Source organism: Athene noctua, chromosome 15, assembly GCF_965140245.1.
Source record: "Athene noctua chromosome 15, bAthNoc1.hap1.1, whole genome shotgun sequence".
In the NCBI taxonomy this organism is placed as follows: domain Eukaryota; kingdom Metazoa; phylum Chordata; class Aves; order Strigiformes; family Strigidae; genus Athene; species Athene noctua.
The window spans coordinates 13,657,247-13,684,304 of record NC_134051.1 but is presented as its reverse complement, the minus strand read 5'-3'; the positions used below and the strand labels follow the sequence as shown (position 1 = coordinate 13,684,304).

The 27,058-nt window shown below is 38.2% G+C and overlaps 1 protein-coding gene across 4 annotated transcripts; it reads left to right on the top strand.

The window, feature by feature from the left end:
- GSPT1 (G1 to S phase transition 1) lies at positions 1 to 26,549 on the top strand. 4 transcript variants are annotated; one of them, XM_074919785.1, is made up of 15 exons: positions 1 to 19; positions 12,111 to 12,158; positions 12,572 to 12,613; positions 13,368 to 13,595; positions 14,638 to 14,671; positions 16,177 to 16,254; positions 17,847 to 18,027; positions 18,391 to 18,545; positions 19,982 to 20,122; positions 20,872 to 20,965; positions 21,303 to 21,383; positions 23,082 to 23,255; positions 23,699 to 23,788; positions 24,063 to 24,231; positions 24,814 to 26,549. In XM_074919785.1, the coding sequence occupies exons 3-15, from the start codon at positions 12,592 to 12,594 to the stop codon at positions 24,864 to 24,866; spliced, it is 1,500 nt and encodes a 499-aa protein (XP_074775886.1). In that variant the 5' UTR covers positions 1 to 19; positions 12,111 to 12,158; positions 12,572 to 12,591; the 3' UTR covers positions 24,867 to 26,549. The 4 variants fall into 4 exon arrangements, with proteins under 4 accessions (XP_074775886.1, XP_074775883.1, XP_074775882.1 ...); XM_074919782.1 differs by lacking the exon at positions 1 to 19 and adding an exon at positions 729 to 1,167; XM_074919781.1 differs by lacking the exon at positions 1 to 19 and adding an exon at positions 729 to 1,167 and having other exon boundaries at positions 12,111 to 12,161.
- Positions 26,550 to 27,058: the final 509 nt, after the last annotated feature.

Here is a 27,058-nt window from a genome sequence, read left to right as displayed (position 1 = left end):
CGGCACTTTCTAGGACTAGGTAGGTGCAATTTTGCATAGACAAAAGCTAAACCGAGCATGTCTTCACCTGACCTCCTGACGCCGAGTCCTTAAGGGAGGCGGGAAATCCAGAGAGGTGACACCCCGCCCGGGCCCGCGCTCTCTCCTCAGCCCCCGCCGCGCACCCCCGCGGGCCGGGCCGGCGCTCCGGCGGCGACAGGCGCAGGCGGCCCCTGGGAGCGCCCGGGACAGGCTCATCCCACACGGCTGCTGCCCGTCCCCGTCTGAAACGACCCCGCTGCAGGATGCGGGAACGGGGAGCAGCCATCCGGCGCCGCTGCCCCCTCGCAGCCTCCGCGAACTGCACCTCCCAGAGACCCGCGGGGCCAGGCACAAGCGCCGCCCGAGGGAAGGCTGGCGCCTGGCCTGCCGGGACGGGTAGTTCGTGTCCCGCCTCGGGCGTGCGCGCCAACTACATGTCCCGTCTCCCCCCCCGAAACTGGAGGCGGAGACAGCAGAAACGAAAAGCGAGCGCGAAGGCCGACTGGAATTGTAGTTTCCTAACAGGCAGAAACGGCAGAGAACTACACTTCCCAGCTCTCCCGGGGAGGCGGGACCGGGGCGCTCGCGCAAGGCATGGTGGGCGCCGCAGTTCCGCGCCGCGCCTCGGCCGTACTGTGGGGGTGGCCAAAAACTACTAAAATGGCGGCAGGGGAGGCTGCGGGGAGGGCGTACGGGAGCTCGGGGAGGCCAAACTGCGCTCGCGTCGGGGCGGTGGAGTACACGCGGAATCGCCGGAGCGAGTGCTGAGTCGGTGCCGCCGCCGGCTTCCCCCTTACCCCGGACGCTGGGAGACGCTTCGGGGCCGCAGAGGCTTGTGGGGCAGCCACAAAATGGAGGCGAACGGGAGCGGCAGCAGCAGCGACTCGGCTCCCGACTGCTGGGATCAGGCGGACATCGAGCCGGGCAGCGGCGCTGGCCCGGGGTCCGCCCCGCCGGCCGCGGAGGCCGAGGCCCAGCAGGAACTGCTCGGGGCGGCCTTCAGCCGGCAGCTGAACGTCAACGCCAAGCCCTTCGTGCCCAACGTCCATGCTGCCGAGTTCGTGCCGTCCTTCCTGCGGGGGGGCCCGGCGCCCGGCCTGCCGCCACCCTCGCCCCCGCCCGGCCTGCCGCCGCCGCCGCCCCACGGTAACTGCCGGGACGGGGCTGCGCCGGCGGGTGGGCGCTGAGGGCGGAGGGATGGGGGCCATGTTGGAAGGGCGCGGGGCCGTGCTGCGGAGGGGCCCGGGGCGCGGGCTGTCGGGCCCCCGCGGGGGAGGAGGGAACGGGCCGCCCGGGGCTGGAGCGCGGCGCGGCGGGCCTCCGGCGGGCGGGCGGGGGAACCGCGCCGGGCCGGGCCGGGCTGGGAGGCGGCCGGCAGCGTGGGGACCGGGCGGGTCGGGCTGACGGGGTGCGGGCGGGGCGCCTGGGCGGCAGCACCGGAGGGGGGCGTGGAGGGCAACGCGGGGCGGGGGGGTCCGGGAGGCGACCCGGCCCGGGGATGGGACAGCGACCCGGCCGGGGGGTTGGGGCCCTGGGTCCTAACGGCAGGAGAGCCTCGTCAGCGAGGGGCGAGGGCAGGCGCGGACGGGGGTACGGCCGAGGGGGAACCTTGGCGCGGGAGAGGGGCTTCAGGGAAGGGGCGTAAGGCAGCAGAGCCTGGGCATTGTAGAGGAGCTGGTTGCGGTGTCTGATGAGGCCCCGAGAGTTTGTGGGGGCCCTGGGAGGGGGTCTCCAGGCTGCTGTGGTACAGCTGGGGTGCTGGGGGCTCTGCGGGCTGTGCTGCGGGAGGCAAGCCGTCGTACAGGTGTTGTGCTCAAGGAGCAGCAGTAACTGATGTGGTCTGGCTGTATGTGGATCCTGCGTATGTTTCTCTGGTACCTTTACTCGCAAAAGGTCGCCCATGATGAGAGGAAACCACGTAGCTCTCTTCTTCCTAAAGCATTAAGTTATCGAAGATTTTGGTGGTAATAAATTCAGTAGTGCTGGGGAGAGCAGCCTTGGTTCAGCCATCAGTGGTTCAGGTGTATCTTAAATGTCTTCTTTAACACTATATCAAGTAGGGTGGTTTTTTGCTAGTATCATGCTGGTAAATGATTAGTAGGAAAGGGAGGTTTGTCCAGCTGGCCTCAGTTAATGGAATAACTTGAAATTTACCCTGCTTTTAATTTCAAAGGATCTTTGTGTACGCAACCAATGTTTATACTAGATTTACTTTGCATATGGCAACTTAAAGGAGAGCTGCTTTTTAATTTCCGGCTTCAAACTGAAGGTACTTCCAAACATCAGATATGCTAGTTAACTTTGTGGTAATATTTTAATGTCACTTCTGCAGCTAAGGAGTTTGAGACCTGATCGAGTATGATAGTTTAACACCTTCTTGTGTTTTTCCTACAATTTTCTGTATTCTTATTGGTACAATATGAAACAAGCTAGTATTTCAGATACTGATTCTAGTAACTTAATTTCACTAAAGCAACTACTTGTTATGTTTGTCACTTTCCTGTTGATTGTGGCTTATTATTTGTTGCATTCTGATTTAATATGTTAATTAGTCTTGCCTTTCCTAGTATTGAAATTTGTCAGATGTTAATAGCTAAAATCTGTAATTTTCATAGATAAAGCTTTAAATTTTTCATAACAGTATTAACCCATTTTTTTTTTGTGTTAGAGCAAATGTTAGATTATGTGTGTTTTATAGCTATTTAGCACTCCTGAGTTGTATCACAAATTGTAGCTTGTTCTATGCAGTCAGACCATATGTAAGTGCATTAAAATACACTTCCAAGAAGCCATGGGTAGCCTCTTGGATTCCATTTAGAATAAATGTGTGTGTTAGATCCATGGCTGTAGACTTGATAGCTTGAGGCTGTGCTGATGAACATGTGATGCACCTTTAAATAATCTCCAAAATTTGTTCTAATGTTTTTCAGTCATTGCAACCTGCAACTAAGTCTTTTTTACCTATGTAATCAATACTGTGACTGAGAACTTTCTTGGGGGGGTTGACTGTTATTCTAATAACTCTGATTTTTTTTCCCTGGCTACTTTTGTAAGGTTTCTTCTAAGGTTTCCTATATTTAGATATATTTTTTGTGGGATTTAAACTACATTTCCTCACCTGCTCTTTTTTGTTTTTTCTTCATGCTTTCCTTTTCTCCACTCTTTTGCTACTTCTGAGGCCTGTGATGAGCTTTGTCTTTCCAGAGACTAGAGACAACTTTCCTGAAAGCTTCTTGGTCATCTGGAATGATCATAGTAACTTTTATTTCCATCTTAGTTGCTGAATACATTTCCTATGTAGTGCTATAATCTACGTGGTTTGAATTCACCTTGCTTTTATATCATCTTTAAGGCTTAAAATTTTGAGTTTATATAATTGACTTGGATGTCCCTAAGATTAAGCAGACAAAAATCTGCAGTTAAAAACAAAACTAATCTAGTTTCTTTCTTAACTAGAATACTATACTTGTTACATACTTTTCCAGGTCTGATGTACTCAGTTACAGAAAGTAATTGACAGTCTTGTCCTTGCAGATGTTCGTATAAGGTGACTACTACTTTCCTGGCTAGAAAAACTAGGTGGAGCTTGCTCTGGAAATAAGTCAGAACAACATGTGATTAGACAATGGTGCTGAATAGGTTACTTTTCAGCAACCCAGTTTGCTTTTGCTTCCGTAGGGAGTTAGGTGTTCCGTGACACTCATTCTTCATTACATTGTGAGGAAAAAAAAAGATTTCTATTTCTCATCTGTATTAAGGTCTGTACAAATACTGGTTTGTACTGGAAATAATCTAAATCTTGATTATTAGGAAGAATCTGAAAAGCTGGGTGTCAGTTTGAGAACTTAAGTGGCCTAAAGTTAAGTACTAGTAACACTTTTCTTCTTGTAACTCTCTCTTGGTGAGGTTTTGTTCGAGTCGTAATTCCTTAGTAGTTCAAAGGATGTTGCAGGTAAAGATAAATGTGTGGTAGCAGCATGGCATATAGAGAAATTCCACAGAACTGATCTCTGTTGTGTGGCTGAAGTGTGTAATAGTGTTTCCTTTTATGCACACTAACTTCATTTTTTTTAGTAACTTGTGTAAAATTCCTGTCACTTCTTATATTTAGGGCACTGAAATAACACTCACAGAAGCAATTTGGGGAACAAGATGTTAACTTGCTAAAATTGGGAAACTCCCAAGACCTGCATTCCAAGTAGTTTACTTTAAAGCTTATGTTTTATATGTACTGTCTTTTGATTGCAAATTGTATATTAGGGAGAATATCTGACTGATGTTTACCACTAATATAATTTTGCTTGCAGATAGTTTCAGAATTTGTTTGGAATTAAATTATTGTTTGATTATATGCAAAGAACATATGTTATTTAAATTTTTGAACCTAAGAAACAGATTAAAACCAATATGTTCCAAATGTGGTAGCCACAAGGACTTGCATTTATCAAATTGTGTCCAACTCAAACTCATTTGTATAAAATTTCTCTTTGTTGGCTTCTATCAGAATATGAAATAGAGACTTCTTGATTTTCTGTCTGTGACAGACATTGCTCTACCACAGTTCATGTCAACTATGTCATGAACAAGTTGTACTTCTAGGGAAACTTACAGTAGGTAGTAGTTGCTGGACTAGCAAACTCAACTAAATTAAGGCAAAGTGTGATAGTCAGTAAAATTACAGTAGGTTGTGTTAGGCCCTCCAAACATTCTTAATCACAACTGCTCCTTGCAGCTGCACTGTTCTGTAGAATCTATGACTTTTTTTTTTTGCTATGGTTTATTCATTTTGTAAGTGTATTTAAGATGTAATTACATTTGGGTGGCTTTTTGTTTCTATATCAAGGCATGATTCAGAGATGTAGGGGAACAGTTACACCCCCCACCCCCGCATTAATAGGATTTCTACTATCTAAGTTTTATTTGGATCTCATGTATGAGAGAAGTGAAAAATTTCTGAAAATGTGCTGTCAGCCTGCATTCTTGTGGTTCAAGTTTTGTCATAGTTCTTGAATATTCACAGTATTCTTGGTTAAAGTGATCACAGCTTCCTTGTATGGGCCTTATTTTATGTTAATTTTTCTTCTTTTTAGATGTCATTTTTAAGTACTCACTGTTGACTTTGCTTGGAGCAGGAGACTGAACTAGATAACTTCCTGGGGTCCCTCCCAACCTGAATTGTTCAATGATTTGAAGTATGCAGTGGTTGTGGTAAATAAAAAGTGTGATTAGTGCAAAAGTAACAAGAACTGAAACTGTGTGACAAAACAGCTAGTGTAAAGAAAGATAACATTTATCCTTTTGGTGGTACTAGTGCTACTGCTTCATTTGGTAGCGCTCTCAAGCACTTCTCGAGCACAGAGGTAAATCTCTGAACATAGTGGTTAATGGCTACGGTTCAAACAACTTGCACCTTCAGTCTTGAGCCAAGCAAACATCTGGCTTGAGATTCAGCACCCTTTAGGTTGCTTCACTTCCTAAATATCCTCACTCACCTGCAGTAGTCACTTTTGGAATGGTTACGTTCAAGCAGCTGGACATCCTCAGCCTTCAAATGCTGTAAATAAATGGACATAGCATCTATCTTTCTGATTTTTTCCCTGCCCTCATTCTTCTTGACTTTGTAGCTAGCTGGGACATCCATATATTCCACCTCCCCCACCAATCAGAAACAAAAGAAGTTTCAGTATCTGCCTCAGTTCTGAAGCCTGTAATTTCCAGAGTAGAATGTTGTATGGTGTTCCCCAGCACTGATCATTTCTTGTTTTGCACCATTCTCTGTAGTCTGTATTTTAAGACTCTTCAACAATCCAGTCCTCAAAAGACTTCACTTTGCATGTACACTTGCTAAGAAAGTCTTGTTTGTCTAAAACTAGTAGTCACCATTCAAGAAGCTATCATGTTAAAGTATTACATAGTTTACTTGTATTGACATTTGAATAACCTTATGCTGATGATTTCCTCACAAGTAGGGTGTTGGTAATGCTACAGTTAATACTTCATAACTAAACCTGAATTGCTTACATGACAGCAAATCGGTGTCATATTGTGAATATCAGTATCTGGTATAAATTCTTCTTATCAAAAAAATCTTGATTTGAGTCATCACTTGACTACTAGAACAGTGTTCTTCTGTATCAGCTTCTCTAGACAGATGAACCGCACAACCTCTTTTAAAATGGTCAGTGCAGAGAAAGGCTGGATGTCTTGGCACTGACTTGCCAGATGATCAGATATAATATACCTGTGTGATGCAGTCAAGGTGCCAATGTATTACAGAGATGTCCTTTGTCTGCATGTGAACTGTCCCCAGGAAGGTAGCCAGGATTGTGTTGCTTCTGTTAGAATAATTCATCATGCTTGTGGCCTTTGCATGACTCCAATAAAAGGTAGACCACTGGGAGCTGGCTGTGGACTAGATCAACTGTCCTGGAGTCTACATGCACTCTGCTGACCATGTGTTTAGCACCCTGGTTTGGACTAGTGATTTAATGTATTTGAAAGCCTGATGTTGTTTTAAAACTTGATTGTTCTGTCAAAATGAAGACTAAAATAATTTGGAGTAATTCTTGGATTCTATTAGCAATCTGGTTTTACAATTCTACAGAATTTCGGGATTTCTCTACTGTTTTGTATTGAGACACATGCAAGCAAGAGAGGCAGCTGATTGTATGAAGCTAACATAGATAGATGGTTTTATTTTGTTTTCTTATGAAGGAATAAAGCTGTCAAAATTCAATCAGTGAAATTTATGACTGTTTTGAAGAGGTCTATGTGAAAATGACACTGAATTTCAGTACAAAAGTTAGTTTAGGATGGGTGATGCAATATTAAAAATGTGTTCTCTTGAACAGTCTGAGAATTTATGTGCAAATGTTACTACTCTCTTATGTGTGAATTTAAGATCCTGAGCTTAATCTGCTAAAACAAAACCATGGATTGCTTAGGTTTGGGGTTTTTGTTTTTTAATTTCTATTCCTACTGGGTTATGAGAGATCTTTGTTAGAGAATAGAATCCTTACCTGTTCTAATACAGAGCTTGATTTCTTGACTGTCTCAAAAATAAAGTTATCAACAGAGCACAAATACTTGGCCTTAAGGAAAAGGGGTTTTCATTATATTCCCTGAAAATCCCCATAAGCTTCCTTAGACTTAGTTGTGTAGCATGCTGGGTATAGATAAGATAAATTTAAGGTGTGTCCTCACAGGGGAATGAAAGAAGTGGGCCTTTTACTAACCTAACATGTAGTAAAATCCTATGAATGCAATGCAAGTGCTGATTGTTTTTGGTGAATTTAAAAAGTCATGTTTAAACTATTAAAGGTGCTCTAACATTGCTGCATTTTAAAAACTGGGCATACATCTCCATGTCCACTGGTGAAGCTAGGACATAAGCTACGAAGCAGGGCAGAGACAAGAAGCAAATAATTTTGAGTTTAACTTTCAAAACAATTGCCTTAATTACAGTGAACTCTTGAAAGCCTTTTCTTTCTGTATGTTTTAAAATATTGCATATGTAATACTTGTTTTAGCACTTATTTGTGCTTAAAGTAATTTTTTTTATGTTTTTTTGTTAACTAAGAATCTCTTGGGCTATTTTATTCTGATAGTCATGCTCTGTATGTTTGAATTGGACCTTTATTTTTTTTACTCTGGTGTTATTTCCTTTATGCTTTCATTTAAAAAAAAAAGGTGGGGGAAGGGGGCAAACATCTGTTATGTAATTCATGAAAACTGTTGAGAATATATGACTATTGCATAAATATGTACTGAACTGGGGTATCCAAATCACACAGATGAAAAGGTGATGGGAATCCTAAGGTGGGTGTCATGCATTTCTTCAGCCTTCCAGGAATTCCTGTGAAGGAACTTGATGTCTGTATTGGAGGAGCAACAACAAACTCACTATACAGACCACCTAAGACACTTCTTTGAAACTGAATTTGCCTTTTTTAATTTGTTTTTAAATCTGTCACTATGCCCTGTTCTGCAAACAGTTTCATTAACCCCATAGTCTGCCTCAGTTGTCAGGCACCAGTAGTGTCAAGGTTCTTACCTCTGCAGCTGCAGAGCAGGCTGGGAGCTGTGAGCGCTGCCATGCTTAGCAGCAAATTACAGCCTCTCATCAGTTCTCTAAAGGCATTTGAATTGTGGCTCAGGTAACTGCTTCTGAGGAGTTACCAGTTAGCCACTGAACAGCATCTGCTTGTGTGAGCTTATTCTGTGCATCTGGTAAATACTGCAGTTTATGAAAAGATGGAAGTGTCATTACTGCTTAATGCTTGATTTTGACTTCAAGACTGTATTTTAACTGCAGTTCTTCCAATACTCATTCCTAGTTTACCAGCTATACCTGTTCTATATATGAAAATCTTGTTTCATTCTCATGTAAATTTAATTACAAAGCAGTTTTCTATTGTTTCTATATAAGCATTCTAAACTGTTAATGCTGTCAAGTTCCTGGCTTATGCTGTTTTAAAACAATATTTTCAGAGGTTGAGTGGTAACTTTTTATTTGTTCTACGTGTGCAGCTTTGATTATTATACAACAGAAATGCATGCAAGTGCAAAATGATGTAATATGCAACAAACTCATCAGCTGTAGTGGAATGTCATGTGAATGAAATAGGTAGTGGATTCTTGCAGTATTTTTTTAGGACACTAGCTGTATTTTAAAACACAGTGATTGGTCTCTAAAAGAAGTTGTGCAGTTTTGGACTGCTGGGAGTGTGCATACTCCTCCAGTGAATTTTATATTAAATAATAATTTTTACCTTATTCAGACAAGACTCTGAATTACATACATCCCCGTCTGGTGGTCTACCAGTAGATAAATGCAGCATGTGTATCCATTTTTGCCTTTGGCATTGACAACAAAGATATTAGAAAAGATGTTGTAGGGCTTTGATGTTCAAGAGGACTAAAGATAACTGCTCACCTCATGTAAGAGTAAGGTTGTAACAACATTTCTTGACTTATGGTTCGAGGAGAAAGAGTATGGTGGATGCTATGTAAAATCTAGTTGTTTATCATGTGTAAATCCAAGAATTTGAAGCATTATTTTGAAATTTGGCATCATTTCATGTTCTGACTTTAAAACCAGATTTCATACAAACTGCATTTTGAATCCTTCTCATATGTCAAGATTCCTATCTGAATGATTCTCACTGACAAAGATCTAGAATTTTCAAGCTGAACTTGAAATGTGTTTACAGATTTTTCTAATTTGTGTTTAATTTGCTGTATGTGATGTTTTTATAATAACAGAAAACAATGTTAACCATAAAGGTTGTTGGTTACTTTTCTGACTTAGAGAAAACACAAAATTAAAAACTTGGTGTATCTACTTCAGTGTTTTGGAGAGATCAGGATAAGTTACAAGGACTGCTTAGAGCCTTTCTCAGTTTCCCTCCTCTTTAAAGGTATTTTGCTACAATGTCTGTCTTTATGTTATGTGCAAAATAAGAAAGGTTACTTCAGTTCACCAGATTTGCCCAAACATTTTGCTGTGGGGACAGTGAGGAGTTTGGATTTCTCGTGTCCTAATCCTGTAGTGATTTCTAGGTAGTAAGCCTATCTCAACTAGACTTAGGATTGTCACCTCCTTTTTCTGTGATCTGAAGATTCCCTAGGTGTTTCAGAACTGAAACTTAAAGGTGAAGTGTTTTTCCTTGAATTATTGAGATAGTCTTTCTGTCCTCTCTGCCATGGCACTAGTAGTGCTCTCCCACCCAGCTGATACGTTGCTTCAGAGTCTGATCCACCCAGAAGCTGATAGATCCTTTGCTAGTTCAGTTTTTGGTCAGACCAGCTCCTTTGGTGGAGCTTCAATAGTTATATGTGCACTAGGGCTGACACGAGAGAGGAGATGACAAAGAGCAAAATGTAGCGACCCAATGGTCTAAGAAGCAGTAGGACTGCATCTCTCTTTTCTGGTGACTGTCTTAAAGGCATACTTCAGGCAATCTGTTCACTTCCATGCAGAGCAAGTGATAAATCTGACCCTTTAAAGTCAGACTTTTCTCTTGTATATTTGTTTGCAATGTACCAGTGCATGTTTCATGTAATTCAGTGTCCTCTCTCAAAGCATGTCTGCCACTTGTGTACCAAAGTGACCAGAATTGAACAAGTGGCAGTGGTCATAACTGAGTATGTGTTGCCCTTTGATTGTGTGGCATTAGTACTGTGTTGGATTCATAAACAAACTGTCCCATTGATTCTCTTGTGTGCTAGACTTGTACAAAATTTAACAGATGGACCTTTTTAGGTTAACAATTTCTTACCTCCTCTCTGTTATTTGTGAAGAAACTTTTTTCCTGTCTGCGTGCCTGCTCTGTTACAGACCAGAAAGTAAAAACTGAGTTTAGTATGAATGCTGTTGATTGACAGTGTATGTCTAAGGAATTAACTCTTCAACCACTTGCAGAGCTTCTGTTTCAAGGCAAGTGAATACTGTCATTCAATACTTTTTTCATTATGGACAAACTTCAAGAGTGAAATCAAAAGCTTGTTGACACAATCTTGTAATAAAAATATTTAGGCATCCCAACCATAGTATGTGTGAAATAGCCAACAATCTTCTGATGCATTACAAAATGGAGGCTTTAGGTTCATACCTAGGTTCTATGCCACCTGCTTACCACACTTGAGTCTTTTCCAGCTCTCAAATGGGAGTAATATATCATTTCTTACAAGGAATCTTCAAGGTATTCTAATGTTTTTACTTACTGTGTTAAATCATTCTCTTAAAGTTTTGTTTGTGTGGTTTGGGGACCCTGGAGTGCAGAACATATGATGTAGCACAGGAGTGTAGGGGACAGTTTCTTCATCTGTGTTGCTGTGCCCCCCTCCACTGTTTGCTGCTGGTCACTGGGTGTTGTGCTGTGACCCACATTCACCCTGCCTGCAAGCTTTGTCCCCTGGCCCTCTTCCAGCTTTTGCAGTGCTGCTCCAGTTTATAGAAGTCTGCAGCAAATACACAAACAGTGCGAAAGCAAAGAGGCTTAGATTCAGATCCTTTTCTGTATGTTTTTGTTCTTTTGAGGGGATTTGTTTCATCTTTAGGTCCCATCGTGCATATAGAGCAAGTAATGCTCTAAGATTTGTGGTTTTATAATGGGATTGAAGGAGAGCTGGAGTACAACTAAATAGAGGGTATGAATTTGATATATGGCTGAAAAAAAATAATTAACTTGTTTCAAAGAATTATGAAGTTGAATTTATACCAAGAGAAAACTAAATAGGTTAAGGGTTTGGAGATAATTATAGAAGGCCTCTCGATTATTGGGATAATGTCCCAAAACATCAAGTGGTGTAACTGTTAATTGGAACTTATCACTCTTGGTAGGTTTAACAATTAGTTATACCTCAGCATATAGTTTAGTGGCATGAGTAGTGCATGTGAAGGTTGTGATCTATCCAAAAAAACTTACTTGTGGCTTTGATATGCACATGACTGGTGAGATTGCCCTGCAAGTAATGTGACTATATTAGGGTGTTTAAGAGGACTGGCAAACTTAACAGGCATGTTGAAAGAGTTTATCATCTCTTGACCCTAATAACTACAGAAGATCTTAAAAATTTATTCTTAATAGCTTGTTTCAATTTTCTTATGTGAAATTGAGGCACAATAGCATCATAGATATGCCTATAAGCTGAAGCTGGCTGAGCCTTTCCATACAATTGTGACACCACATGTGCATTGTTTCTTTGGCTACAATGAAACTGCTTCGATGTTTCTAAACACCATTTAGATACTAACACTTAAAATAGCCAGCATGCTGGAAAGGGATGGGCAGGTAAAATACTACATAGAGAAAAATTGCTTCCTTTGAAACTTGCTTTAAGTGTATCTTTCCATGTGCAGAAAAAAAAAAAATGAACTGGTTTTAGAACTGGTGTATTATTTTCACAACTTTGAGGCAGTGTTCTTCAGAAGTCTCTGTGCTTGGAGGCTATATTTAGTACTGCTTGGGGGGGGTTGATGTGTTCTTCGATTCATTTGCAGTGAAGTTGGGAGATGGTCTTTTATGCCTAAATGTGGAAATTGGTTACATCAGTGTGTCTTAAAAGTTGAACTTTGTTATCTGCAGGTGCACCTGTAGAGGCTTCTCCAGAGGAGCAGACAGCCTCTTGTGAAGGTAGTTGTTTTTGTGTTCTGATGGTACACAATACAGCTCCATTAAACATGATTTTTAAAAAATTATTGCAGAAAGTCTCCCTTTTTTTAAAAAATCTCTATGAACCTTTTCCAGTCTTCATTCTCTTTATCCTTGTACTACTATTGTAAGGCAGTGTGGCTATCTGGTTATTTATCATTTTATAGCCAGTCAAGCAAAGCACATAAAGACCAAGTGGTTTACTGAAGGTCATAAAGCTTGCATGATGTAGAATTTTAAAAATTGAATCCGTGTATTAAGTAGCATTGGCAAGTGCCCAAACATCTGAACTATCCTTTTATTAATTTAATTTGGTCACTGTGCTTTTCTTTGTTCTTGATACTGTCATGCTAAATATGTGTCCTTAAGGATTCCTTTTTTTTTCTTTTCCCTAGGTTCAAATGCTGCTGTTAACATGGAAATTTCAGAATCTGTTGGTAAGATGAGAATTGTTCCATTTCACTATGATAGTACTATAAAATACTACTGTAGTGCTTTTGCTGAATCATTGCAAACAAAATTGAAGAACACCTTATTGAGCCTTGGTGGTTTTGGTCCTTACTAATTTTTGTTGTGTCTTTATACTTGGAGTGGGAAATAAGTAATCAAACACTAGTATGTGTTGACAGGTGCAAGTGGATTACTTGGACACTGCAAAAGCATCAGTGCTTTATTAAAAAATAATTTCATATCACAAAATAGTCATATGTGTGAAATGGTGATTAACAAAAACTGAAGTGATCAGTAATAGGAGCAATCAGAATAAGGAAATCGTACCTTTTTTCTTGTATTTGTATGGCTTTTGAGAGAACTTAAACCATTATCCCCCTAGTTTTCTTTCTAAACATATGGTAGTGTGTGTATGTCTGTGAATTCAGATCAGCATGATGGTTTGAGTGGATCTTCAGATTATTTTTTTTCCCTTGTAAAATTGTTGCCTTTTTAAAACAGAAGCCTCTTAATCTCTGTGAATCATAGTCTTCTGATGTCAGCACACAAGCTAGCTTGAAGACTCCCAGTAATAACAATTTCAGAAATGAGTAGCAGTTGCCCATTTTTATATAGGAAGACACTAACAGACTGGATAGTTGAAGTCTTTTGATTTTTATCTTTGGGGCAGGGGCTTTTGTCCATAGTCATTGCTTTTGATTTCATTAACTATTTGAATATATTTAACTGGTTAATTTTTAGTGGAAAATGGAGAGACAGAAATGTCCCCAGAAGAGTCATGGGACCACAAAGAAGAAACAAGTGAAACAGAGCTAGGAAGTGGTCCTGCAGGGGATGCAGGGCCTTCTGAAGAAAGTGCTCAGGAAATGATGGAAGAGGAGGAGGAAATACCAAAACCGAAATCTGTTGTAGCACCACCAGGTGCTCCTAAAAAAGAACATGTAAATGTAGTATTCATTGGGCATGTAGGTAAGTTCTAAGTGAACGTGAAGTAATTGGATCTTTGTGTTATATGTTATCCAGAACTCAGAAGATTAGAAATTAATCCTGTTCTTTGTAGGGATGTATGTATTCACCATGTCTTGAGGTCAAAATGAACATTCATTCTAATGAAGCTGCTCTGGAAAAGTTAAAAAACTTAAAGTAGTAGAGTGGTAGAGTCCCAAGGGGTAGAGTGCTAAGGATAGAGCACCTGTGTTCGCTCAGACACAAGAGCGTCTGTATTCATGATTTCTCAAGTACCTGCTCTATTAAGTGCTTAAGTGATGTATATGTGTTTGTGTTCCAAAGAACAAAAATCAGAAAGCGGTGCTCCTTTTCTGGTGGTTTTAAATATTTCCAGATGGTTTTTATTAACTGTTATTAAATTCAGAAATTATTATTCAAAATATTAAAAATTGTAGAGCTGTGGACAATAGATGACCATAACTCGGGAATAAAAGAAGCATTTATAGCAAAATGTCCCAATTGAATAGTTTCAACAAACTTCAGAAAATTCTTCAGTGGTGTCAAAAGTACAGAAGAATTATTGAATCTTGAGGTTTACAGTAAATTCTGTATTTTCATTTTTAAAGTCTCTTGACACCTTAAAAGTACTGTAACTTAGTCCTCGGGTAAATTCAGGGTGGAGTGCCACAAAGTAAGGAGGCAGTGGGCAGAGGTACATTCCAATACTGAAGAGCAGCCCACAGAAGTTAGGAACAAAAGAGAGAAATCAGGGAAAGGGCTTTTGTAAGAGCTTCCCACAAAACCAATCTTTTGCTGGATCACTGCTTGTTGAGGTTTTTCTTTGTTATGGACAATGCCAAGTTTGTGTGTATGAAACCAGAATTTTCAAAATTCAGTGTAATTGAATTGATGATGAATTATTATGGAAACAAGGGAAACAGATGCTTCAAAAGGATTATGATTTTAAAATCTATCTCTCAAAATAGATTACCTTGTTCATAATTGTTTTCTTTTTTTAGTATTTTATATTGTAAATGACTTAGTTTTTAAAAATTTTTTTTAGATGCTGGCAAGTCAACTATTGGAGGACAAATAATGTAAGGAAATTCAAATAAACTTTTTAGATTTGCTGTTCTTTCTTGTGAATTAAAAACAAATCAAGTAAAATGAGTAATATTTATGGCTTTAGTCAGCATAGATTGGTATTTTTATTAAAATGTTACTTTTCCTGTTAATTTAGTTACTTATTATCTTTGGAATTTCTTAATTCCAGCAGATCTAATCTTAACACTATAGGAGTTTTACTTACTTAATGGAAACAACTATGCAAAAGCATACATTAATATATAAAAAACCTGAGTCCCTTTCTTAGAACATGACTCTGTTTTTATTCAACATTTTAAAATACTATCTGGAACTGCTCTATACCCTTTGTCAAACTTTGTCCTGTTTGTGAAGATTTAAAAATATTATATACCCTTGTTCCCTAGTGCTAACATTGTCAGACATAATTTGATTTCAAAATGTGAAATTATGATAGTTAATCTTTTAAGTCTTATTTTAGAAACAGTATATAGAGGCTGTGATATTTTTGAGACAAAGTAAATCCATGTAGCTAGATCTTACAGTTTGTAAAAAAAAAAAAATGAGAAATGGAAAGTAGTACACGAAGAAATAAAAGCTATCCTGCTGATGCAAAGTATTTCTATGATTTTAAAATAATATTCTCAGCAAAAGCGGCAGGTCTTTGTCTTGGCATTTTCATCTTGTTTTGTTTTGACCAAACTGGAATGTTGGAATTGTCATGCTACATTTAACCTTGTAGTTCATACTAGAGCAAATTAGCATTTTATTATCTGATGTGTCTGAGTGTTCTCCTTGTACAAGGAGATGCCTATTCTTACTGCTCCTACCAATGTGTTATGTTCCTAAAGCTTTTTGTGGTGTTTCATTTTTGCAGAATATCCCTTTGTAAGGGATATAATATATCCTTTGTAAGAGGGGAGAGGTGGGAAAGGGGGTGCTGTACCAACTTTGTCATTAACTCTTTATTTATGGTTATCATTAATTTTCCTTATAAACTAAGTAGATTACTACCAGAAGATCAGGTAGAAATAGGGAAAAATATGAAGGTTTTAACTGTACACTACTTGCTGCTTCTCATAACTGAAAGATCTTTTAAAATATCAGTTTCCTTGTTCTGTCTAAAAAGAATTAAACAAAAAATATTTTTCTTTTCAGAAATGGAGGAGTGGGGGTGGTGAAAAATTTTCCTCTCACAATTCTTACTTAATTTTGAAATATTGGATTAGTCTCAGAAACAGACTTAACAGATGTAGTTCATTTTCAAAACTTGCCTCTGCAGAGCATTTTACAATTAGGCTTAAAAAAACCCCGTTCCTCATACTTCTGCTAAAGTAGTACTGGTGTACTTTTACATATCAGATAATGGTGTGGCTTTTTGTGGAGAAAAAATTCCACTTCTGCTTGCACCAGGTTGTTCCAGTTTTTCAAAATAAGCTGTAGGATTGTCTTAAGTATTTAACTATTTGGAACCATGTTTCTGCTTTATGTAAAATTGCACTTTTTTACCCCTCCTTAGGTATTTGACGGGAATGGTTGACAAAAGAACACTTGAAAAATACGAAAGAGAAGCTAAAGAAAAAAACAGAGAAACATGGTATGAACTTACTGAAGATAATAGCGTGCTTTTGTCTTTGCCCTGTGATGAAAGTGAGAAACTGGTTTTTGGTCTCTGTCCCTGTAGTGCTGGCTTCCTGATGGAATGGGTTTTAAGTGCAGGGGGAGGAATCCCTTGTTTTTCTTCAATACTACTTTTAACTAAAACTATAGAGACATCGTGATTCACATTGGAACAGCTTTTGCTGCTCCAGCGTTTTGGAAAACATAGCTGGTAAAAAGAAGTACAAGGCAGGCACTTCTCTCACATACAGATAGAATGACCTCAAGAGCTGCCTGTCTTTCACCTGTAAACAGCAGAGAAATATCTAAAGGATAGAGATTAAAGCTGTCAGTTTGGCAGACATGAGGAGAGAGCAAGTTAATAGTTTTGGCTGTCACTGTATATCTCTATTTTATATGAACAAAGATGGGATCTGCAATTCTTAAGTTACCTCCAGGCAAGATGATGATGCTGTTATGTGGATTTTTTCGTGGGCCTCTAGTTTGTTTTGGGTTTTGTCGTTGTCTTTTGTGAGGTTGGGTTTTGGCTTTGTGTGTGTATATACAGCACATATAGCAACCTGCTTTCTCCTTCAAACAACCCTTGGAAAATTTGATTTTCTTTCGGGAAGCTTTCCATTTTTGGCTGTGGTGGAGGAAAATAGGGGTTCAACGGGTTCTGGAAAAGAAGCAGCTGAAGACTTCCTTAGGGGTAGAGCAGCAATAGAGCACTCAAGGGGTGGGCATTGACCTGAACTAATTGTATTATATGTGAGAGAGTGGGACAGGAAAGGTGACATGTTCTTTTTGTCAAGCAAGCATCATCCCCCTATTAGGAGTTGACCATACTAATAAATATTTTGGGACCTTCTTCAAAAACCCTGGACAGCTTGAAAAACAGATTTCCTCTTCCCCCTCCTCTTTCAGAGGGTGAGTTGCAGAAGTGTCTCCCTGAATGCTAGTTTTAATCTTTAAAATACGACATGATATACAACAGAAGGTATGATGTACCGCTGTGTCATTATCAAAGATCTTGTTAGCTTGTTTCATATGTTTAGACTCTTGGAATTTGAGCAGTTTTACTTTGTGATTCAGAAAATTCTATACTGTAGTGTGGAGTTGACATTTCAGTCAGAAATGCCTCTTTCCCTAAAAAACTCCATGTGCAAAAAAGGACTTCCCATCCAGCTACCACACAAATTCCCACTTGACTTTTGTTAGCTGAGTAAAACATGACCTTTGGCTTGGCTGAAATCTTCCAGAAACACAGGCCATGGTGAAGATTACCCCAGATAGGAGTGCACATACTGGTACAAACCAAAAACCATTGAAATTGGAAATTGTTTTTTAGAATTGCATCCTTCTAGGTATGAGGGAGAGCTAGCAGTGGACCCTACAGCTCACTATATATACACAAAACATTCAATAAAAAGGTTGCTATTGCTCTTGGAAATGCTAAAGTTAGTAATGCTAAGGTGGTTAGAACATTCGAGCAGGAAAAAAAAAAAGGCATTTTATGATGAACAAACCATCATAAATTCCGTAAAAATTAATACAAAAATAGAGCATTTGGCTGTGATTTTTTTTCAGGTACCTTTCGTGGGCCTTAGATACAAACCAAGAAGAACGAGACAAAGGTAAAACAGTAGAAGTGGGTCGTGCCTATTTTGAAACTGAGAAGAAACACTTCACTATTCTAGATGCTCCTGGACATAAGAGCTTTGTTCCAAATATGATTGGTGGGGCTTCTCAAGCTGATCTTGCTGTGCTGGTAAGGACAAATAGATTCTTCTATTTTGGATATACTGTGGAATTAAGCTTTTAAATTTTATTTTTTGTTTGCTTGTTTACTCTTTTGTTTCATTACAGCAGGCAAAATTTTCAAATCTTAAGTCTACCAAGTTGGGTGGTTTTTGGAGTAACTTCATAAAATTGTCCACAGGTGTCATGTGATTTTTATATATGTCAGCGCAGAAACTAATGGATAATATTGAGGATATACCAGTGGATTTTGAAAACTTTTACCGGTTTTGACTACCCAAATTTATATTTGAATAAGGCAGTATTACCTATTGTTGATTTGATCTGTTGAGAGAATTGTAGAACTCTTATTAAAATGTGTATTTTTAATTAGGTTATTTCTGCAAGAAAAGGAGAGTTTGAAACTGGATTTGAGAAAGGTGGACAAACAAGAGAACATGCCATGTTAGCAAAAACAGCAGGTGTAAAACATTTAATAGTTCTTATTAATAAAATGGATGATCCAACTGTAAACTGGAGTAATGAAAGGTGAGTTTAATGTTAAAATTAATCTTCGTTAAAAGGTACTGAAATAAAATAATTCCTAGGTAATTCTTCTGCATCCCATTTTTGCTGAAAGAATGGTAGACTGGACTAAAACCAGAGGTTATCAAAATTGTGGGCAAAACAGAAGCATAATGCCTAGGACAGTGCCTCTCAACTAAGCTTGAAGTTCTACACTACTTTAAAACATTCACTTTTAACTGTTTGGATCTGTGCAGCCATATCTAACAAGTCCATGCATTCCAACATAGTTTAATTGTTGACTTGGAAACTTTATACTGAACCTAAAAGGAAGCATCTCTATTTTCAGTAGTTTAGTCTGCCAGATTCTTGATCGCTTGGCCACGTTTCTGCTGAACTCCTAACTTAGATTTGGTGAGAACAGCATTATCTCGCTCACCTTATGTGTCCATCCTGTATTGTTTGGAGTTGTTCTTTTATGACAGGCTGAATTGCATAAGCAAATAATATATGAAGAAGTTTGTGATTATAGTCTGAGAAGGGGGGAGGGAATCTTGTGATAATACAGACCAGGTTGAAATAACTAGAAAGTCAATATGTAATATTTAATTAACTAATTAAAAGTATTTATTCTTTTCTGCTTTAATGCTGAAATGTTACTAAAGAGTTTTGATTATTCCAAGTGTCAAAACTTAGGTCTCTTTATGGCTTCTGTCACATCTTTCTTATCACTTCTTTAAGCTGGATGCTAAAAAGTGTAACTTAGTCCTTCCCTAGAGATACTTGTATAATGACAGGATACAGTTTTCTTCTGCAGTGTAATAAAAAGAGTTGTCAGAGAGCTTGCTGTGCTATCAAGAATCATGAAAGTTTTTGTTGAAAGCCATGAGAGACTATGCAACCTTACAACATGAGCCTAGTTTACTAAGAGAATAACACATGCCCAGCTGTGCTGCTTGGTCCTGCCCAACTTTCTGACATGACTGAATTCAGATGAAACTGCCTAAGGGGAAGAAGTGTAATAGAAACAAATAGCATTATGTCTTAAGAAATTATGGAGAAGACTGGAGGAGACCAAGCCACCACTAAAGTGAAAGCCTGCAGCATGACCTCAGTAGCTGTCTGCTTGGTCTGTCCTGCTGCCTTAGCCTGCAGCTCTTGCATAAAAGCAGATATAGCATATGTTGCTGCTTACCCAGCCCAGTAATTGAGGTGTATGGAGAAAACTGATGATGTTTTACGGAGCAGAGGAGTGAGGGGGAAGAGACAGTACCAAGTTGTGCTGGAAGATTGAGGGGAAGAAACAAATAGACCACTAAGCATTATTAGGATTGCTTTCTGCTTACATAATAACTGATGAAAATTAAATGTCTGTGGTTTGGGCTTTTTTTTTTAAAGCAGAGTGTTATGTCATGCTGGAATAATTGAAACTTACCCTGATCTACTTGTCACTTTAATAGATATGAGGAATGTAAAGAGAAACTGGTGCCATTTTTGAAGAAAGTTGGCTTCAATCCCAAAAAGGATATTCATTTCATGCCCTGCTCAGGACTGACTGGAGCAAACCTAAAAGAACAGTCAGAATTCTGTCCTTGGTATATGTATGTATCTTAAATTGAACAACTTGGATATTTGCTATATTTCAATAAAAGTAAATGCTACACTGAAGCTAGGAGAAAGTATAACATGATATTTATAGCTATGTTCTAAAGTGCTTGAGGAAATACAATCAGGGCAACAAGAACACAGCCATGCAGTGAGCCAAATAAAAGCATTTTCTAACTGCAGAAAATTAAAGTTAGCAGGCTCTCTAATAGTATTAGCAGTATTCTTTGGCTTTGAGTTTGAATGCAATACTAGCCCTTGAATTTTCTAGTGATGCTGCAGTTGACGTGTTGCTAGAATGAGTAATTGTTTGATGTGAACAGTTTGTTTGAAGCTGTATTATAATTAGCGACAAGCCATGTCTCTCACTAGATGTCATGTTTTCCAGTATTGTTTATGGCAGTTAAAACATTCATGAAAATCATGTTTGGACCTAGCTTATTTTGTATTTCCAAAACATATTATGCATCTAGCAAGGTTCAAAGGAATGATTTATTTGTGTAAAGTATGCCTGTAATGTAACTTGAAAACTACTTGCGCTTCCTGGGTGTTAACATCTTACCTAGGGTAAAGTGGACACTAATGATGGGATATTACGATAGATTTAACTGTCTTAAAGGTCACTGCTCTTAATGATGACAGGATGAAAATCATTGCTTTTGTTGGACTGCATTTATCCATTCTAAGTAATTTTTAAATAGAAGGGCACTCAGGAAATTGAAACAAATGCCTTCTACTCTTTTAGTGGATTACCATTTATTCCATACCTGGATAATTTGCCAAACTTCAACCGTTCAGTTGATGGACCAATCAGGCTGCCAATTGTGGATAAATATAAGGTACAAAATAAAATAACAGGATTCAAAGTATAAATGGACTGTTTTCAGAAAGCAGTAAATAGAATATTTAACATATTTTTAGAGGGTATCTTTTTTTCTTTGATATGTCTACATTTCCAGCTGTAGAAAAAGAGGCGGGGAGGGGAAGTAAATAATTTGGGGATTATATGAGATTTGAAATCTGTAATCTTTTGTGAGAAGAGTTTCTAAAACATTAAGTATAGTAGTGCTAAATAACTTTGTGGTAATTATAATTAAGTAATTACACTTTGAGTTAAATCATAAACAGAGCATAGCAGACTCTTTAGAAAGATGTTTTCAATTTCTTTTTGTTAAGGATATGGGCACTGTGGTCCTTGGGAAGCTGGAGTCAGGCTCTATTTGCAAAGGACAACAGCTTGTGATGATGCCAAACAAGGTATGGTAATGTTTAGATATTTTAAAATGTTACTACCCTAAAAAAAGAGCTTGATTCTTAAAGATATTAATTACTTAAAATTAGAAAATTTTCTGTTGCTCAGTTGAACGCAACTAAGCTTTCATGTTTTACATGGGTGGCATTTCCAGGTGTGTGTGTCTGCAGTTCCTTAGCATTCAGAGCTCAAGTCGTCTCTCCTTACTGAACTCAATCGCTGGGCTACAAATCATCACAGTTTATTTGAACTGTGTTTTACTTTGTGTTTGTTGGCCTACAAAACTTTTCTCATGCTGGGGGTTAATATTGTTCAAAACTTTCCCTCTTTTTTCCTTTTTTTTCTTTTTCCCTAAAGGGAAATAGGAAAAAACGTAAAGGATGCAAAGAGTACATGGTGTGTTCCAATGAAAGACCTTGCTTTAGTTAAAAATAGGTTGGCTGTGAAGGTAGATAGCTGTTCCGTAATGTAAAATTACGATACGGAATCATTGTGCTGCCCTGAAGAATGTGAAAATATAAAAAGAAAGACTGTGAAAACATAGTTGGAGAGAGGCAGTGGATGACAATAGTGTACACAACAAATGGTGGTGTTTGTTTCCATTGGTTTCTTACAGAAAGGATTTGGAAATTCTGTTTTTATCTATTTGTGTCATCTTGATTTAAGCTGACACCCTTTTTTCCAATTCTGTAGGCTGAGGTAGTTTGCTGGAGAATGTCTTAATAACCAAATGCACAATAAATCTACAGCGTATTGAAAGTTTTTTCTTAATCAAAACATGTAAATTAGATTGACTTCTGTGTCACCTTTCTCAAGAGCTGCTGAAAATTGAAACTAAACTTAGCTTAAAATTATACTTTTCAGTTTTTAAGGCAATTTAACTGACAGTGGCTTTTTATAAAACTGCTTGACATGAATCTGACATCCATTTTATTTGGGGGTTGATTAGGAGAAATTAATAAACTGTAAATGGCTTTAAACCATTACAAAATACGTATTCAGTAAATAGCCAGTGCTTTTGATTACACACATACTTTGGCAGCTAATGAGGATTGAACTAAAACTTTAGGAAGTCAGAGCAATAGAACTCTTTCTGAAACTACTCCTTTTTTAGCTTTTCTGCCTTTTCAGTATTTATTTTCTTTTGGTATCTAGTACTGTGTAAAGAACAAAAATCAGGAGAGAGGTTTTAACATACAGGAACATTGGGAAATACATTTTGGTGTTTACTTAGAGAGCATTTATTAAATGTGTATTTGGTATTTTTATCATCTCCAGGAGAATTTGGGGATTCTAGGATTTCCTGGATTGCATTTAATATTCAGACTGTTACATTTTGAATGTGAAGAGTTTATGCAACAATGTGGCTTCTGTATTCTTAGATAATTTGTATCTGTTGTATCTCTCATCTCTTTATAAATTCTAAGCTAATTTCACTTTGAGAAATAGTGGATGTTTTTAAAATTTGCTTTCCATTGAATATATGACTATAGAATTATAGTGAAATATAATTGACTAAATACGCTATTTTAAATATTAGTAACTCATAATTCAAATATTTTAAATGTTCTGAAGGCTGCAGACCTGAATATAATTAATTTAAACTATAATGGAATGAATTATTGAAATCCTGTTATACTGAAATGGGTTTGTACCAGACTAAAATATTCACAGTAGAAAACTGCATTTTTGCTTTCTTTAAGCACAATGTGGAAGTTCTTGGAATCCTTTCTGATGATGTAGAAACTGATTCAGTAGCCCCGGGTGAAAATCTAAAGATCAGACTGAAGGGAATTGAAGAGGAAGAAATCCTTCCAGGATTTATTCTCTGTGATCCCAACAACTTGTGTCATTCTGGACGCACATTTGATGCCCAGGTAGAATAACTAGCATTTAGTTGCTGTATAGATGGGTAAAAATACTAAAATATTTTGCTTGTATTCACCAAATCTCAACTGAAGTCATTTGTAGGTTCAGTTCAGATTTCTTGTTCACTATCATATCTCTAAATTGACAATAACATATATACCTAACACTCTGACATCATTAATTTGAGGTTTTAAAAATATTTGGGTTTAATGTGACTTTTCAATGAAGTTTTAGATACCTGTAATCATGAAAGCAAGATCTTGTCAGGCCAGTTCTTCAATTTCATACTTTCATATATTAGAAACAACTTAGTTGCACATAAATTTTGTTTCTTTCACAAAAATGTGTTTTATGTGTATTGTTCAAATATTTTGATATAGTGCTGTATTTGGTAATTCTTCACTCTTTTATAATTGAAATGAGGAAAAATGCGCTTTTAATTGTTTTACAGATAGTGATAATTGAGCACAAATCCATTATCTGCCCAGGTTATAATGCTGTGCTGCACATCCACACCTGTATTGAAGAAGTTGAGATAACAGTAAGTGTCTTGAAGTTGTGATGTGCATATAGGCAATCTGCTTGTTGGGGTGAGGAGCTCTGTCAGGGGAATCTTTGGTCAGTGCTGTAACTGTTAGCATAAGCTTTCTGAAAAGTGTGGTAGATCATGATTGACTCTCTTACACAGTAAATTTTAGAAGGATGTTTTTATTATTTCTAAGTGTTTTCTTTCCTAGACCACTTCAGGGGTTTTTTGTAAAGAAAAAATACCCCTTGTTTTTAGCATTCACAGCTATTTTTTTTTTCTTATATAGGCCTTAATCTGCTTGGTAGACAAAAAAACAGGAGAAAAAAGTAAGACACGGCCCCGTTTTGTGAAACAAGATCAAGTATGCATTGCCCGTTTAAGGACAGCAGGAACTATCTGCCTTGAGACATTCAAAGATTTCCCTCAGATGGGTCGCTTTACCTTAAGAGATGAGGGTAAGACTGCTTGATCAACAGCTATCAACTGCTGCAAAAATACGGTTATGTGAAATGGGAGATCATGCATGCAGTGAGGTATTAAAATGCTGGTATCTAGTGGAAATCACTGCCTGGGTAACAATGAAAAAGTAAGTCTAAGCAAATTGTTGTCATTGTGCAGAGTTCTTACTAGTAACAAAAAGTGTGTTTTAGAGGAATAATGTACAAAAATGTGCACTGTGAAACAAAAGGTTGAATTTCCAAAATTACTGGCACTGTTTAATAAATTATCTTTAAAAGCAGTAAACAGATCTGGTGGAATGATTCTGCCTCACCTTCTCATTAGATGAATATAGAGCAGGCTTTCCACAATCTACATTGTATTCTTTACTGTGAGAATAGCAGTTTTACTATTTCCGAGATTTAATTGTGCTCTTAAAATACACTGGTGCTCTCATTTTACAATACAATAATTTATTCTCTGTATTATTTCTAATACTCTGGAGAGGCTGTATTTTGGGGGGAAGTTTTCATGTCCTTGCAGACTTACGCATTCTTTTCACAGTATATGTAACTCTGCTGTTTGTCTCCTTGGTTTAGGTAAGACCATTGCAATTGGAAAAGTTCTGAAACTGGTTCCAGAGAAGGACTAAGCGTTTTTCTCAATGACCCCCGCACAATACTGTGAGGAAAATCGACTCTGCAAAAGCCTACTTCACACCGCCTTCTTATTTTCTGCCCATTGATAAACTTCTCCCCATATTTTGCAAAGACAAATTTCACAGCAAAGGTCCACATTATGTCAGCTTTCTCATATTGAGAGCTCTGCTATGCCACTGTTGAATTTTCCCAAAAAGAGGTTTTTTTTTCTCCCAAATTCTGCTTCCTTGGAAAGATTCGGCAATAGCTTTGTAAGTGATGTGGACATAATTGCCTATAATTATGAAAACCTAAAGGATTTTTAATGTTTAATTTCCCCAAGCATATATATATTAAGACCTCTTTTTTCCAGGCAGATCATTCAGAGTGTGCGAGTGTGTGTGCACATGTTACAAAGATGACTACCATGTTAATAAACTATTCAATTTGAAATCTTTTTCGGTATTTGAATTGCTTTTGAATAATGTTTTTTATCCGGATGTAACGCAGTTGCATTAGCTTTTTAACTTCCCAGTAACCTAGATACTTGGTTACTTGGACTTTTCTAAACTCCTCAGCCTCCCCACACACACAGTTTTAAATGAGGCAATTGGGCACTCAACCAAGTTTGTATTAAAATAATTAGGTTTGCCCCTTCCCTTTGTTGAATGCATTCTCAAAATTAAAAAACATTCATGCAAACGTGGCACCTTCATTAGCTTTACATTTGTTAATATCTTCAGCAAATTTAGATTGACTTAACATCATTACTAGACTCAGTAAGTCAATTTTGAAGGCTAGAACTACATACTATGTCTTTATAAAATTCTGCATTATTAAATTCTTAACTGCAGAAAATGCTAACAACCAGTAAATCAGTGAAACTTGCAAAAGTAAGAGACTTTGTGGCAATAGTGCCTATTAGTATTTATAAGAGCTGCATTTTGTGGGAGAACTGGTCCAATTAAAAAGTGCCAGTTATGTAAGTTACTCAGTTCACCCTGTCTTTGATTTAGAGGGCTTGGATAATCCTTGCTGTTTTAAAGATCAGTCTGAACTGAGAGGGAGAAAGACTATTTAAATCCCTAAGAGTTTGCACATACTGAAATATGGGAGGGTCAGAATCAAGCACAGTCTGTAAATTTTTGCATATCAAAAAGCAATGTAAGCTTATGAGGACCAGTGAAGTTTTTCTTGAGAAATTAAAGCAAAACTGGTTCAAAATAAAGCTTACTCAGTACAACTTGAAGGAGCTGCATAATAAAATCCCATTTAGCTGCACTTTGAAAATGGACTGTCTACAATTGCTGTCCTGATTCTAACAATTAGGATGAAGGCTAATGATTTTTTTTCATTTCCCAGAGTATTAGTAGTAAGTATTAAAAGGTATCTTCAGAGCTTCTTCAGAATGTCTTAAACTAAACATTTTCAGTTGTACAATTGTGGCGAGCCCATCTCCTCCCCCAAAAGTTTACAGTCTAGTGACTGTATCTGAATTCCCAAATAACTCAAAACTGAAACAGATTTACCTTTTTTTTTTGGTTTTGTTTGTTTCTTTGTAACTGTGGAACTCCCATTCATTTCACTTACAGCTACATTGTATGGACAGAAGAAGTTATTGTCCTTCAGTTTCATATGACTACACTTGTAGCTACCGTAATGCATGGAATTTAAATAAATTTTATTATGTCTGCAAATCTCTGGGCTTTTATTTTTTTTGGTAAATCAGAGTTTAAAAGTACCTTTTTCCCCACCACCACCACCAAGTGAACAAAACCCACAGTTCCTTGGATCTTAAACCAATGAAGAAATTAAAAGTCAAGGAAGCTTACTGTCTTGTTCATATTCTGGATTGATTTAAGATTTCCACATATCTGACTGCTTTCTTGAAGTAAGCTCATGGATTTGAAATTTTTAAGGACCATTACTGGAGAATACTTACAGTTATATTCCTAAATTGTTAGAACTTTTTAAAAAAACCCCAAGTTTTAAGCATTGAAATGCATCTCAAGACTACATGATGCTCCAGTAGAATTTTTCAACTTTTGAGCAACCTTATTGAATTTTTAGAATCACTCATTATTTTGAGGCTGGACTGAGCATTTATTAAACTGAAAAAGTCATCTGGTGCATTGAAGTCCCAGTAGATAGAAAGTCTGATCATTTCCATTATTCATCCCATCTAGTGCATTTGATTACCATTTCC